Raw genomic sequence first — 14,350 nt, forward strand, 5'->3', positions numbered from 1 at the left:
CTCGGATTCCTTTCATGCCACACTAGGATGGCCTCCCCTGTGTCTCCCAATCGTGCATTCTCAAGGATGTCACTGCCATTTGATGGCACTCTCCACCTCCTTGGAGTTCCATCCCTCACCTGAAATAGATCAGAATCTTATGACCTGTGGCGGGCTCCGCCGACCCACTACATTGCCAGCCCCTGAAAGTTGACTCCTTATCTTTTCAACATTCCCTAGTATTCTTTAGAAATGTTTTTACTTACATATTTCTCTTGTATGTTTTCTGGCACAGATCTGAAAACCATTTTTCCAAAGACCTAGCTTGCAGTAAAAGGACGTGGCATTTAGTGACCATATCCTGGGCTCTAGGCCTGTCCATTCTTACAGGATTATTATTGCTTCTAGTTTTCAACAGACAGCTAAAAAACACATTTGTAGAAAAATAAATAAATCTGGATTTCAGAGTACTGTTTCTAATTTTAAAGATTACAAAGTTCTATGTAATTTCTTTGATTTTATATTTGTATCCATTTTCTCCTTGACAAGATAATGGTGACCAAAGGTGTTAACAAAATTAAGAGTGGTTTAATCTTTTCACACTGTATAGTGTGAAAAATCAAACTGTACTTTGCAACCATACACAGTTATTATGTGTCAATTAAAATGTTTTTTTAAAAATCAACGTCTAAAAGTAGGGTTTTCTTTAAATAAATATGATTTCTTACATTCTTTACCATTCAATGTTTACTTAAAAATGGTGTTTTTGTTTTTTAAAAATCTTTTGGATTTTTGTCAAACAAAAAATTGTTTGAAGATAACAATCCACAGTGTAATAATTATTGTTATTCTCTTAATATCTGGTCATGAAATTTTGTTTTACTTTTTCATAAAATAAGAAAAAAAGCAGATTCAAAATCAACCATTTGAAGTCCGTATTTGCATTTTAAAAAGCACTGCAACATACAAACCACATTTTTTGTCTGTTAAGCGCAAATTTTATAAAGTAAACATTTTACTGGGTAGGAACAGTATAAAACATCTCATTGTTTTTAATTTTTGTTAGAAGGCTGAAGAACCAATAAAAAAATGATTATTAGTAGTATTAAAAGGTAATCAGTATCAATCCCTGACCTGCAGCGCTGGCCCTGCCCCCGGGGCGCACTGAGACTGGGCGTGGTGGCGCGTGCCTGTAATCCCAGAGCTTGGGAAGCTGAAAACAGGAGAATCACTACAAGTCCAATCTGTATAGTGAGACCCTGCACACTCTGTAGTCCCTACACTAAATACAAAAAAAAAAAAAAAAAAAAAAAAAAACAAGTAATCAGTAAAACTTACGAATAAAATTTCAAACTACACATTAAGTCTTATTGCTACCTGGGCTGGAGATACAGCTCAGTGGCACAGTGCCTGCCTGCCTGGCAAGCGTGAGGTCCTGAGTTGGATTCCCAATGCACCCAAAGAAGCAAGCCTTGCTGACAAGAAGGTTACCAGATGCAATTAAATGTCCTCACAGTTCTTTTGCATTTAAGCTCCTCTGTAGGCCCAGAAACTCTGAGCTTCAGGTTGTGCAAGATGACTTTGTTCTGGTGTGCAACCACGTTAGGGAACAAGGCTCACGTCTCTACTGTTCACGTCTCTTTTGTTCATTTCCACTCTCTCTGTAGGTAACCATTTTTAGTTTACTCATTTCTTCTCTTTTCCAGCATATAAACTAGTACATGTATGCTGGGTCTTTCCTTCCTTTTGAGTTGATACGTACCTCCTGTTCTATTTATCTTAACAGCATTACCTGAAGATCCCTCTGCAAGGTCTAGTTTCTCATCCTTCTTTACAACTGCACAGTACTCCACAGCAAGAATATACCACAAGCCATTGAACTAGTTCCCTATCGACACATACCACAGGGCCTGCCCATTAGCTCAGGTGTTTAAGTGCCTGCTGAAACAGAGCAGTCAGGCTCAAGATGCTGTGGTTCGATCCCCTCATCCTCAAGCCAAACCAGACCAGCCCTGAAGGCATCCTGAGGGCCTCCCCCCCGCAAAAAAAAAATCCAACACATACCTATTTCTAGTCTCTTGTGAAAATAAACGGTGCTTTAATGACTTGTCTTATCCATAAATCCATTTCAGCTTTTGAGAATGGCTAGTTGCTCTTACCACACTAGGTACTCTCTCTTAAATCTCTTTTTGTCTAGACATGCAAAATCCTTTTAATATGGACTTCTTTCATTGTGGGTAAAATAATTTTTCATATTTATTGACTGTATATTTCTTTGACAACTGTCTATGTCAATTTTTAATAATTGCAAATACTACTCAGCATGCTAAATTGAGGGGAAAAAGTACAATACTATTGCAAATATTTGTATGTTCTCCTATGTTTTTTTGTTTTGTTTTGTTTTGTGGCTGGCTCAGCCCACCCTGGGGGCAGGGCTAGCACCAGCATGTGGTTCCAGGGATCAAATCAGGTTCCCGCTCTTGCCTCAGCAGGCGCTTTAGCCCACTGAGATATCTCCCCGGCTCCTCTCCTATGTTTCTGACTGGCTACTTGCTAGATCCTCAGTTAGTCCTAAGAGTGCAGTGCAGGGCATGGAGTGTTGCCTACTGAAGTTCTGTTTTCAAGGATCTCACTCAGGCCACATCCTTCTAACTCAGGCTGACACAGCCTGCCTGACACTCACCAACTGTGCTTCCCCAACCAGTCAGAAGTAAAGCAGTTGGATGACCTGCTGTGCATGAAGCACCAGACAAGGGACCATGGGGGATGTCACCCAGCTCCAACCCCTGGATCCTCCAACCTAGGTGGGGAGAGGCCCACTGACCCCAGGGATACTGCCCTTCCTGTGTGTCCAGCCTGGAGGCCAGTCTTGCCCCAGCTTCACGCCTTCTCCTCCCACTGCCGCTGGGTCCCACAGCATCTGGCCTCTGTTTCCCAACACTCATGGACAGTGTTCTCGACAGCTCTGAAGACAAACACCAGGACAGTTTCCTCTGCTCTGAGCAATGCACAGCACAGAAGCTCACACCTGAGGTCCCCTCCTCCTCCTGTCTCTGGGCCAAGGCTTTAGTGGACTCCCCCATCTCCACCTGGCTTCTGAGCAAGGAGCTCCTTGTCACAGTGGGGCCCTCTTCTCCATCCACAGTCACCTAGCAGATCCCACTGGGTCCCTTTGCAGTAAATCCAATGTTTATGTTGACTATTTTCAAATTCCCATCTCTAGCTTGGCTGCTCCTTTGAGCTCTAAATACCTCCAGCCCAGTATCTAAGCCCCCCTCTTTGATGTACAGAAGCAAACTCCAAATGACTACATCTAAACCAGGTCTTTGATTTCCCAAACTCCAGCATTTCCTCGCAAACCCGGCCATCTGGGAACACTGTCCACAGTTTCTCCCTTACCTGTACTTCTCCATCAGAAGTGGACGGATTGCTGAGTTCTATAAAAATCCACCCACGAGTCCCCATCTTTGATGCCAGCCTCGTCTCGGCTGGGAGACTAAAACAGCCTGTGAGCCATCCGCTTCTATTTTTGCTCTCTCTGATCCACTTCCCATCCAGCAGTCAGAGAAACTCTTTGATAAAGCAAGGCATCCTATTTTATCGTATGTGTTTTAAAACACATCAGGGTTTTTACACCTGTGACAATTACTAAATCAACGAAGATGGGAAACTAAAACTAAAACTACACACACCCAGAGATGAACCTAAATGTATGAATCAGATTAATAGTATAACTACAAAGAAGAACCAGAATAAAAAAAAGGAAAGTATTGATCCAAGTAATGCTGTGACACAATACTCTGTGGGGTTAATTCTAAAACTAATCATTTTTCTAAACAATCTTGAATTTACTTAAAAGTAACAATTTCTGATATATGCACTGTCAAAGCAAGCACAATAACAATTACTTCTAAACCTTTTTTTTTTTTTTTTTTTTTTTTGCAGAACTGGGGATTGAACTCAGGCCCTTATGCTTGTCAGGGAAGAGCTTATTCCACTGAGCCACCTCCCCAGCCCTTTCGAAACAATCTTGAACTTTACTTAAAGACAGATCCATGTTAATGTCATGGGGGTAATGTCTCCTGAATGTACTTCAGGACTGGGCAGATGACATTGCTGTGAGTCACAGATTGTGCCGTGGGATGAATGAGACAGAATGTGGAACAAGAGAAGAAGATTCCTTGTGGCTGCATTTGATTCAAAGTCTCAGAATAAACTCTCAATTGACCCATCACTCAATCAATAGATCAACCAGTGCCCCAGCTGTGCTTATTGATACAGTCTGGAAGCAAAGACACCACTACTGTTGCCCTAGATTCTGGCTTCCAACTGTCAGCCCATCCAAGGCACCAGGAAGTCCCGCAGAAGTGGCTGCTTTTCCCAAGGATCCTTGGAGAACTCTCCTCAGAGGAACTCTGCCTGGAACATACCAGGACCACAAGACAAAGGACAGGGACACCCAAACTGTAAAATTCCAGAAGGGCTGAACTTCCCTAATGGAAGTAGAAGTGAACTGCCACATACTCAGTGAAAAAGGACCCTGGCAAATAGATCCAGCCACACTATCCATGAAAGAAAGCTAGAGAACAACTCAGGAAAACTGTTAAAGTGAGATTGACAGTGACTGCCCTTGCCCACCCTCTGCCCTGGAGACCCATTTGTAGACCTCAGCTGTCTCTGCTCCCCGAGTCAAAAGTGACAGGAGATGTGGTCAGAGGATCAAGGTTCTGTCATGAGGCATCAGAAATAACCAGCCACAGAACGTGAATAATGGTTACACTCAAGCTGCCCTAACTGTGTGACAGCCATTTTGTCCATCTACTAAAATATGGGAAATGAATTTTTAATGCGGGACAAGACAGGAGAACAGGCCAACATCATCTTTTGGCACTGTTTCTCTAAGCAACTCTCCAAAGTGTAACCAGAAATTTTGCAAAACATAAATTAGCTCGTGTCCTACCACTGCCGAAAACCCTTCAACACCTCTCACAGTTCGCAGGCCAGACAAACGTGGGCTGTCTAACGGTGCCCTGCAACCCTTCCATTTCAGCCCCCACTGCTGCCTCTGTGTCCCAACAACCACAGTGAAACTGGATCTTCAAATGAGCCAGTCTCTCAACTGACAGCTAAACAGATGCCATTCTCCTTGTTGAGGTGCCATTCCTTTTCCATTGTCTCTGGCAGGCTAATTTCTGGCCATTCACTGGGCCTCTGCTGAGCAGCTATGCCTCCTGGGAAGCCTTCTCTCAAGGCCAGAGCCAGGATGGGGCCCCTTCCTCACAAAAGAGACCTGAGGTACCTCTCAACAGCAACCACCACTCTGCTACTCACGGAGGTGTCTGCATCTCCTAACTTTCCAGGGAAGAAGTGTACCACTCTATCTTGTTCTCCCAGATGGCCTCTCTGCTGTCATGGACACCAGCACTATCCAGCAGAAGGGCCTAGCACCTCTCTTGGGCACATGGTAATACTGTACTCTTTCTCAGGGCTGGGGAGATAGCTCAGTAGAATAAAAGCTTGCCTGGCAAGCACAGGGTCCTGAGTTCAATCCCCAGTCCTGCAAATAAATAAATAAATAAAATATAAATTAAATCTAAATAAACTTGTTAGGTATTTAAAAAAAAAAAAAGACTGTACTCTCCCCTCCATGTGGCCATGTGGCTTGTAAATAAAGGAATCCTTTATAAATACTAAAAAGCAACTAGTTCCCACATTATCCATCAGATATTCTCAGGAAACTTTAGGGCTTAGAAATGTTTCCTTTGATGGCAAGTTAATACAAATTTCTATTTAAATATTCAAGATTCCTATTAAATTAAAAGACAGACTTTCCCAAAAGTGGAACTGTCTTGATTAAATACGTTTAAACTAAAATTATGTACAAACTGGGAAGGTTCAGGGCACACTAAATAACAGAAATTTGAATAAAGCTCTGCTTTGCTATTAGTGGGCATCCAAGCGTCCTTTTTGGAAGAATTCTTATAAGTGAAACCAACAGAGAAGGACGTCAACAAGTACAGGCCACCCTTAAGTGCGGAGAAACATATCTGAGACTAAGACCTGAAAACAGACCTTTTGCTAAGGGAAGGGACTTTCTCTTTTAAAAGCACTTTCAGAGATCAGAGACCAAGATAAGGGCAGCCTAACATTTAAAAAAAAAAAAATAAGACAAGCCACATATCAAAAGGTAACATAACAATAAATGCACCCATGTTCAATTTGGGGGACTGGGGCCGATAGCTCAGCAGTCTAAGCACCTGCCTGCAAGCTCAAGGACCTGGGTTCAATCCCCAGTACCACATACCAGCCCCAGAACTCTAGACTCCCTGTGCAAGCCACCAAAACCGGACGTGGTGGCACACACCTGTAATCCCAGTGCAGCGGAGGCCGAATCAGGAGGATTGCTATGAGTCTGAGCTGCATATCGAGACTGTGTACCAAATAAATAAAAAAAAGATTTTATTTAAAAAAATTTTTTTGGCCACTGACATAAAGATACAAAAATTATTTTTAAGTAGTGATATAAATAGGAACTTAACTAAAAGTAACGTCCTATTTATAAAAATACGATAGAAATCAAGCTCCTGAATGAAGTATGACTAAGTAGAAGGGCTCAATCTTATACATACATCAAATGTAGCATGACATTTTGTAAAGTGAGCCCATGTCCACAGAACAAGCATCTGTGGAACACACATTAAATGTCAGTGGGCCTGACCGTGAGCAGTGGGACTGGGGGGGGGGGTAGCTGCTGCGTTTGTTATCAGGAAAGGGGGGTACAGTGCTAGCTGGAATAGAAAGAGATGGGCCTGCCCAACAGCCACAGGGACAGTGTGGCCAACTGCACAGTACTCTGCAAGGCAGAACCTGGAAAGCCAACATGAATAAGCAAATGAAGATCTACACCTTCGAAAACTTCATGGTCTAAAGGCAGAGGTTCTAACAAGTAAGCACAAGAAGGAATTCCAAAGTGCCCTAACGCTAAGGATAAACAAAGAACATTGAAGGGCAAGAGAGGAGTTGAGCCCCGCGGACCAGATCGGGGAAGCGAAGACAGAGACACTCACTCACAGGCTTTGAAGGACAGAGTTTGGTTGGCAGGGAAGGAAACTAAAAGTCTGACTGTATTGGGAATCACTGCTGTGCTGGGCACCAAGGAGGCTTTCACCACTGAGTCCCTCAGTCCTCACGTGGATCCCAGAAGGAATGGGTGTCACCAGCCCTGCTTTGCCAACTGGGACGCTCGACTCAGGGAGGCGGCCCTCTGCTCCCACAGTTAAGCAGCAGCAGAAGCAGATGTGAATCCAGCAATGTGAGCCTCCTGAATCTGCCAAACTCCCATTCTAGGTAAAAATAAATAAATAGATAAATAAATCAAAGCACTGAGGCCAAGGCTAAGAGAAATATGACACAGCATTACAGAAGGAAACTGGCATTTAATGAAAGCTTGTCATATATGATATTAGTGTTCCTGTGAAGCAATCATTATCATGTTTGTATACAATATGAAAAGTAAGGTTTAGATAGCTCGTCTATGGGGCTAAATATTAGCTAAGAAACAGAAGACAAGTGTAAGGCCAGGACCGAGTCCTGCCAGACATGTGACTGCGCGTGCACTATTTCATGTAATTCCCCCCGACAATTCCCCCAGCCAGGTGTGACTTTTTCTGGCAGACATGAAAATGAAATATCAAAGTTGGCAATGTCCTCCGAGGTCACGGTCCAGGGAGTGGCGGATCCGAGGTGTGATCCAGCTAGCCTGACTTTGGGGGCAAAGCTCTGCCTCCTGGACACACTCACAGAAAGAGAGCAAAGCGGTGTCCAGCCCCCAACAGCCTAGGATGTCAGACACGTGACCTCTCAGCCATGGAGGTCATGAAACACTTTCACTAGGGGGAACATGATCGAATACTGTTTTAGGAATAAAGTCCTTCAATAGACATATCAAATTCAATTCTAGGTGCATAAAGTTTAATGGCATGCATCTTTCCAAATAACGGTCCATCACTGGTTTGATTTGGTATAATTAATTTACCCAAGAAGCCAAAGTATGTAATTATTCAGCAAACATTCACCCATCACGACCCTACTGTCTAGCCCGCCCAACAAGATGATGTAAGGCTCTACTTAACATAAAGCATAAGGATTCACCCAGCGCTGTACCTTTGCCAATTTCTGTTCTCAGTGGAGTGGAGACTGCAAGGAGAGTACCTGATCTCCCAGAAGCAAAGACAGGAAGGGAAGGGAGAGAGTCACGCCACTGGAGCAGGTTTGCCCTTGGCATTCTGTCTGGACTTTTGGTTACCAAGAGCAATGTTCTACACTCAACATGGTCCCCAAACTAGGGAGCCAGGTGGCCCGGCCCAGGTATCCACCAGGCAGGCCAGCATTCTCCAGCCAAGGGCACAGTCTGACTCATCCCGACTTCGGAGGTCGATTCTGAGGAGCCAGGAGTCCCTCAACTCCTTCCTGCTTCTCTGTCTTCCATTGAGCCCCTGGTCCCCTGCGCACCCTCCGTCCCCAAGCCTTCCAGCCTCCCCTCCAGGGTGAGCCCACTGCCGCCTGAGCTCCTTCCTCCCGCTCCCCTTCCTCCCCTCAGTCCTTGAGCCCCGAGACTCACCAGATGCAGAGCCAAGGGTAACAGCAGCAGAAACAGCCACAGATAGAGGTGGCAGCTGTTGGTGAACTTGCTCTGCTCGGGGTCGTGGTACCAGCCGCCGGTGAGCGCGGCCCACACGCCCTGCCGGAGCAGCTGCAGCACCTGAGACACCATCCCGGCGGCGCCCGGTTCAGCCCCCAACGCCCTGGGCTCTACCGCGCGCGCGCTTGGGCCGCTCCCCCGCCACCCCCGCCTCCGCCCTCCCCGCCGCTGCCGCCCCAGCTGCTTCTCCGCCCCGACCCGCAGACCGCGGCTCCAGAGGCCGCCGCTGCCGCCGGGCAGGTGGGCGCCATGTCCGAGGGAGGAGGGATTTTCCCATCGTGCTCCGCGGCAACCGCGCTGAGGATGCTCCCGAGGCCCCTCCCAGAGCCCGCCTGACTCTTCCTGAGGCTGCGCAGGGTCTCTGAGACCCTGGGCCACTCTTCTCTTCTGCGGCTCCCATGCTCTTTCTCCCTGACTGTCCTTAACGGTGTTCTTATGTGGAAGGGACAGACCAAGGCACATTCTTTGGCATGGTTGTTTTTTGCCTGGGACACCAATAATAGATTTACTTAAACTCAAGATCCTCCCACACCGCACTTAAAATAATTTCTCCCGACCACCGCCAGTGTCGCTGCATTTCCAGGACTCCATGCCTCTGCTAGTCTCAGCTATGCCTCATCAGTTCACGCTAAGCCCCACCCCCGCGCCCTTTTTCTCCTGATTTCACAAGTTTTGATTAGGCTTCTTGCCCTTTTCATACATTTCCTACGTCATTCCAGGTAGCAGCTGACTCTTTAAACCAACCTCTAGTCTAAGGCTTTCTCTACTGTTTAAATGGAAGGCCCATGAAATGGGAGCACTGAACTAATAAGCTTTCAGCTGTTGTGTATTTCACGACTTAGAGCAGATCCCTTCGGATTCTTTGCTGAGAGCAGGGTTTGAAAAGAGAGTCAAAAGGGAATAATGCTTCCTTAGGAATGAGCAGAGGAAGCGCTGTGCGTTTGAGGCCTTGAGAATCTTTACTCTGTGAGCGCCAAACATGGCTGCCCTGTGTCAGCCATGTTCAGTTCATCTTCCCAAACACATCGTACTTCTGGGATGTGTATCTCTGAGGATGGTCTGGCCTCTTGCTTCTGGTCTGCAGCAACATCACTGCCCTGGCCAGGCCTGGAGAAGGCATGCCCATTTCCCGAGCTGAAGTGAGGTGCGGAGGAGCCTGCCCTGAGGAAAGCCCCAAAGAATAGAGGAACCCTAGGCCACAGCAACAGCCTCAGCGTGACTGCCTTGGGTCTGAGCCATTCTGAGTCCTGTTCTGCATTCTGTCTAGGGGTCACTGGTGGAAGTCCTGTGAGTCCACAGCTTTCTTCTTTCAGAGTTACAGAAGTGTTTATGTATCTCCTCAGTGTGTGACATGAATCAACCCATCACACACACTGAAGACCACTTCTCAGGGTCATCTCTATGGTGTCAAAGAATGACCATGTGACAGGAGAATTCCTGCCCTCAGGAATTGTCCTTGTCCATCTGCCCTGAGTCATCAAATACATATTGAGCACTCTCTGTGTGCCAGGCATTTTGCCAAAGACTGAAAAAAAATAAGCATAAATATGGTCCCTACACATTGGGTTCACAACCATGAAGAGGAGACTTGCAGTAAAACATGCTGTGTGCTCTAACAGGTATATGGTTTTGATCCAGAGACGTGAAAGTTCTAGAATGCTGGACCGGAGACACAGGAGGAAGGGAGATGTCAAGGAGCCCAGGGAACTGGAGCCTTGGGCTGAAGAGCTGCTTTCCAGATACGTTTCGTAAATGTGAGTGGCTGTCTAGGCAGACACAAGTACGGACAGGGAAATGTGACAAGTTGAGGAAAATGTCAGGGTAGTCTAGCATGCCTGGAGGAAGGACGGTAGAAGGGGGAAGAGTACACAGGCAACTTACCGAGGTAAGCACAAGTCAGCCTCCGGGGCACATAGAGTTCTTCAGATTACATCCTAGGCAGTGGGAGGCTTCACACAGGACCTGATATATTGGTGGCACAAGGGGAGCACTGAGCACCTGAGCCAGCAGAAAGGGGCCTGGTGTGACTTGGGGCTTAGGAGCCAATTCAGGCAGGCCTCTAGAGCACTGAGCTATTTCCCCAGCCCCTTAAGGAACTGATTCAAGGTGGTGGTAAAGGAGTGCGATACCTCGAGGAGCTCAGTTCTTGGCTGGGGTGACTGTGCCCTCGCAATAGTTTGATTATGAAGAGTTAGCTGAAAAAAAGACTATGCTGAATTTGAGTTCCTCGGGGCTTTTGGGTATAGTGGGAAGAATATATTTCAGAGCACAGGAGAATGGTCTGATGCAGATATGTGATCTTCGGAGCAATTCCAGGCCATGCTCTGAATGGCAATGACCATGCCCTGTAGAGTGAGGGGCTAAGAGACAGTCCACTCACTACACATTACAAGCACTAAACACACAGGCAGGAGGAAACAGGAGATACAGAAAAGAGGAGGCTGACATTACTAGATATACAAAGCAACAGTTCAAGGAAGAAGTAACTTCTAGCATCATGTGACAAAGAAGCGACTAAATGCCAAGGCTAACACGGTCAGGAGGACTCAGCTATGGGGAGAAGCCCCAGGTGACAAGGCCATAGCAGGTTCAAGGGTGGGAGAGCACGACATGACCCTGGCCAACTGCAGAGTTGTAAAGGAGGTACAGCCCAAGGAAGCTTCCCCTCAGCGGGCTCTTGCATGGGCTGGGTGGGATCTAAGCAGGGGCATTGTTGGTTGGGACAGCTGGCTTTATTTTGACAATTAGCTTTCAAATGAAGACGCTTAAGCATGCCTCCTGTCCTCTGTTCTGCTTTCCTGGCTGTCATCTGTTCCCTTGACTTTCATTTCAAAGTGCACATTGATGACTCTGAAGTCTGAACCCAGCTCTGTTTCTCAGAACCACTGGTTTGTAATGCCCCTGATATTTATAGATACAAATATAGATGCACATTTTTTATTTTATTTTATTTATTTTTTAACTCATTAACTTTTTTGAAAATCAATAATAATTATACAACAAATTAAAATTTATAGACAAATATTGAAATGTGAAAGATATAAGATGTAGACAAAGTGAATTTTAGAAAAGTTTCTGAAATGAATACATAACAGGAGGTTAATAATAGTTTGAACATTGTAAAAATTATTTACAAACTTCAATGAATACAATAATAAAAATTGTCTAAATAAACATGAAGAAGAGTTTACAGATCAGTCATATAATAGTTCATTCTAGGCCAAAATCAAGAAACTTACATTGATATAATTAGAATTCTCAGAGTAGAATGGTGTAGACAATACATATTTAAAGATTTAAAATTTCTGAATTTAGTTAAAATTGTAGCACCAATTTTCCAAGAAAAATGAACCTTTTGCAGAAGAAATATGAATAAAGATACACAAAAATGAAATTGTCCAAAACTAATTGTAAAGAAAAAAATCATTAAAGCATATACATAGAAAAAAACAATAACTATGGAAAAACAAAATTAAATAGCATCTTACTCCATATTAGGAAAAGAAAAAGAGCAAGTGGGTAAGAAACTAGAGTTATTTATTTAAGGGACTGAAAAAAAACCAAGCCTGTCCTCATTAAATTTTATACTCAACAAACATACCTTTGAAAACTAAAAGTAAAATATTTTCCAGTAATAGAAACTCAAAATATTCTAATACTTCCAGATGTAGTATATAGAAAATAACAAAGACCATAATCCAGGAGGCAAGAGAAGTTGCTGTATGGTCCTGGATAAAGAATAAAGAACTCTCAAAATGGTAGTTATGCAGGACGATGTAAAATATAATTATATTAGATGAACCCACATAAAAGGTCATTGCAGGTTTCCACAAAACAGTATCATAGATGCATATATTTAATCAGGCTGCATATACAAATACAAGCAGACTGTTAAAGGGAAACTCTCTTTTGTAGAATGATACTTTCCCAAATGTACTGAGCTCTGCCCAAGCTAAACACAGAACATAAGTAATACCTTTTATTTCTTGCAACTGTATATTGTAGTTCTAGAAGTCGAGTGTGAAGCAGAAAACATTGATTGTGAGGAGAGAACGGAGGAGGAAGGGAGCGGAGTTGGGGTGGGGGAACAGAAAAGAAGGAGAGTGGCCTTTACTCACTTTTACCACTAGGTGGCAAAAGAACACCGTTCCAAGCGGTAGGCTAATGTTGCTTGTGAGTACTTACTATATTGCAGTCAGGACCTTAAAAACAGAGTGAAGTCAATACTCGTCCCCCACTTACACAAATGACAACTCTTTTCACCTAATTAGCTCATTGACAGCTTATGAAGGCCAGTGTTTATCTTCTGTGTGTTTTCTGGGGGATTTAATTTTTTTCTTAACCTCCTGTGTAGTGTCTCTGAAGAACGGAAAAATAGAGATAATAGAAGTCAAGAATATTCCTATTAATAACTGAAGAACTTGTGCACATATTTTTAAAAGAACTAAACATTACTTACACATTAAATGGGCACATTATTCTCCCACTCCCATAATGGTAAAAGAAAAATTAACCTTAAAATAGACCCTCTGAGCACCGACTACATCACAGAATAAAGAGCTGGTGGACTCACTGTCCCACAAAATCGATGACCACGCAGGCAACGCTACTGAAACCAGCCACTTTAGAACCATTGATGTTAGACAAAGCAATGGATCAAATCAAAACCAGCTACAGAAGAGAAACGACGGAACCTGGGGAGGACAGTGGTGACCTTAAACAATTATAACGGCATAGAAAGTTGTAAACCTTGGAGATACATCATAAATATATTAGTTCCTGCTCAATCAATCTGTAACTAACTTAATCCCTATTCTAGAATCCCAAAGGAATAAACTGAAATCACACACCAAGACGCAGATGACTCTGATGGCAGATGAATAAAGCAGCACATACTATGTGATTCACTTTTCTGTTTTGTTTTGTTTCTTGAGACAGGGCCTCACTCTGTAGTTTAGGCTGGTCCGGACTCACTATGTAGCCCAGGCTGGCCTTGAACTCTGGGCTATAGTCACTGAGCCTGAGGCCTGTCTCAGCCTCCCAAGTACTGGGGATTACAGGCATGCACCACTACACCCAACTGATTCCATTTATGTACAGTAAAAAAACAGGTAAACCTAACTTTTGACAGCAGGTGTGTGGGTGCAAGCGCAAGAATATGTCTAGAATTTGATGCAGCTCTTGCTAGTGGCCAGCGTGGAGGAGAAAGCACAGAAGAACTGCTAGGACGATGCTGAGATTTCCAGGACACATGTACTCAGACAGGTCAATGAGGTCGGACAGAGAGTTGAGAGGGAGGGTGAAAGAGAACTTACAGAGAATCCCTTTCAAAATCTAAGAAAGGCATTTCCACTATGACCTAAGAGCCATACGGAAAAAAGTGCAAATACAGAGATGTCAAAATAAGAGAAAGGAAAAGAAAAAAAATCCACATGAAAATATCATACAAAGAAATCAAATAAAGATGAACCAGAAAAAATATGTATACCTCCTATCTGAGCATTTGGACAAGTTATTTAATATACATAGGTGTCTTTAAAATTAGTAAGTGAAGACCAATCAGAAATAGGCAGGGGGTGGTGGCTGGTGATGTACTCGGTAGCATAAGCAGCTGCCTGGCAAGTGCAAGGTCCTGAGTTTGACCCCAGGTTCCAAAAAAGAAAAGAGAGA

General features: G+C 44.1%; 1 protein-coding gene across 1 annotated transcript in view; it reads right to left on the reverse strand.

Moving 5' to 3' along the window:
* Positions 1-8,752, reverse strand: part of Pcnx2 (pecanex homolog 2) — a 213,213-nt gene extending 204,461 nt beyond the window's left edge. The window contains 1 exon segment of the mRNA XM_012516813.2: positions 8,600-8,752. Coding sequence (XP_012372267.1) covers positions 8,600-8,752 — 153 coding nt within the window.
* Between the last annotated feature and the right edge of the window lie 5,598 nt (positions 8,753-14,350).

This window comes from Octodon degus, unplaced genomic scaffold (assembly GCF_000260255.1).
Source record: "Octodon degus isolate 3935 unplaced genomic scaffold, OctDeg1.0 scaffold00127, whole genome shotgun sequence".
Taxonomy (NCBI): domain Eukaryota; kingdom Metazoa; phylum Chordata; class Mammalia; order Rodentia; family Octodontidae; genus Octodon; species Octodon degus.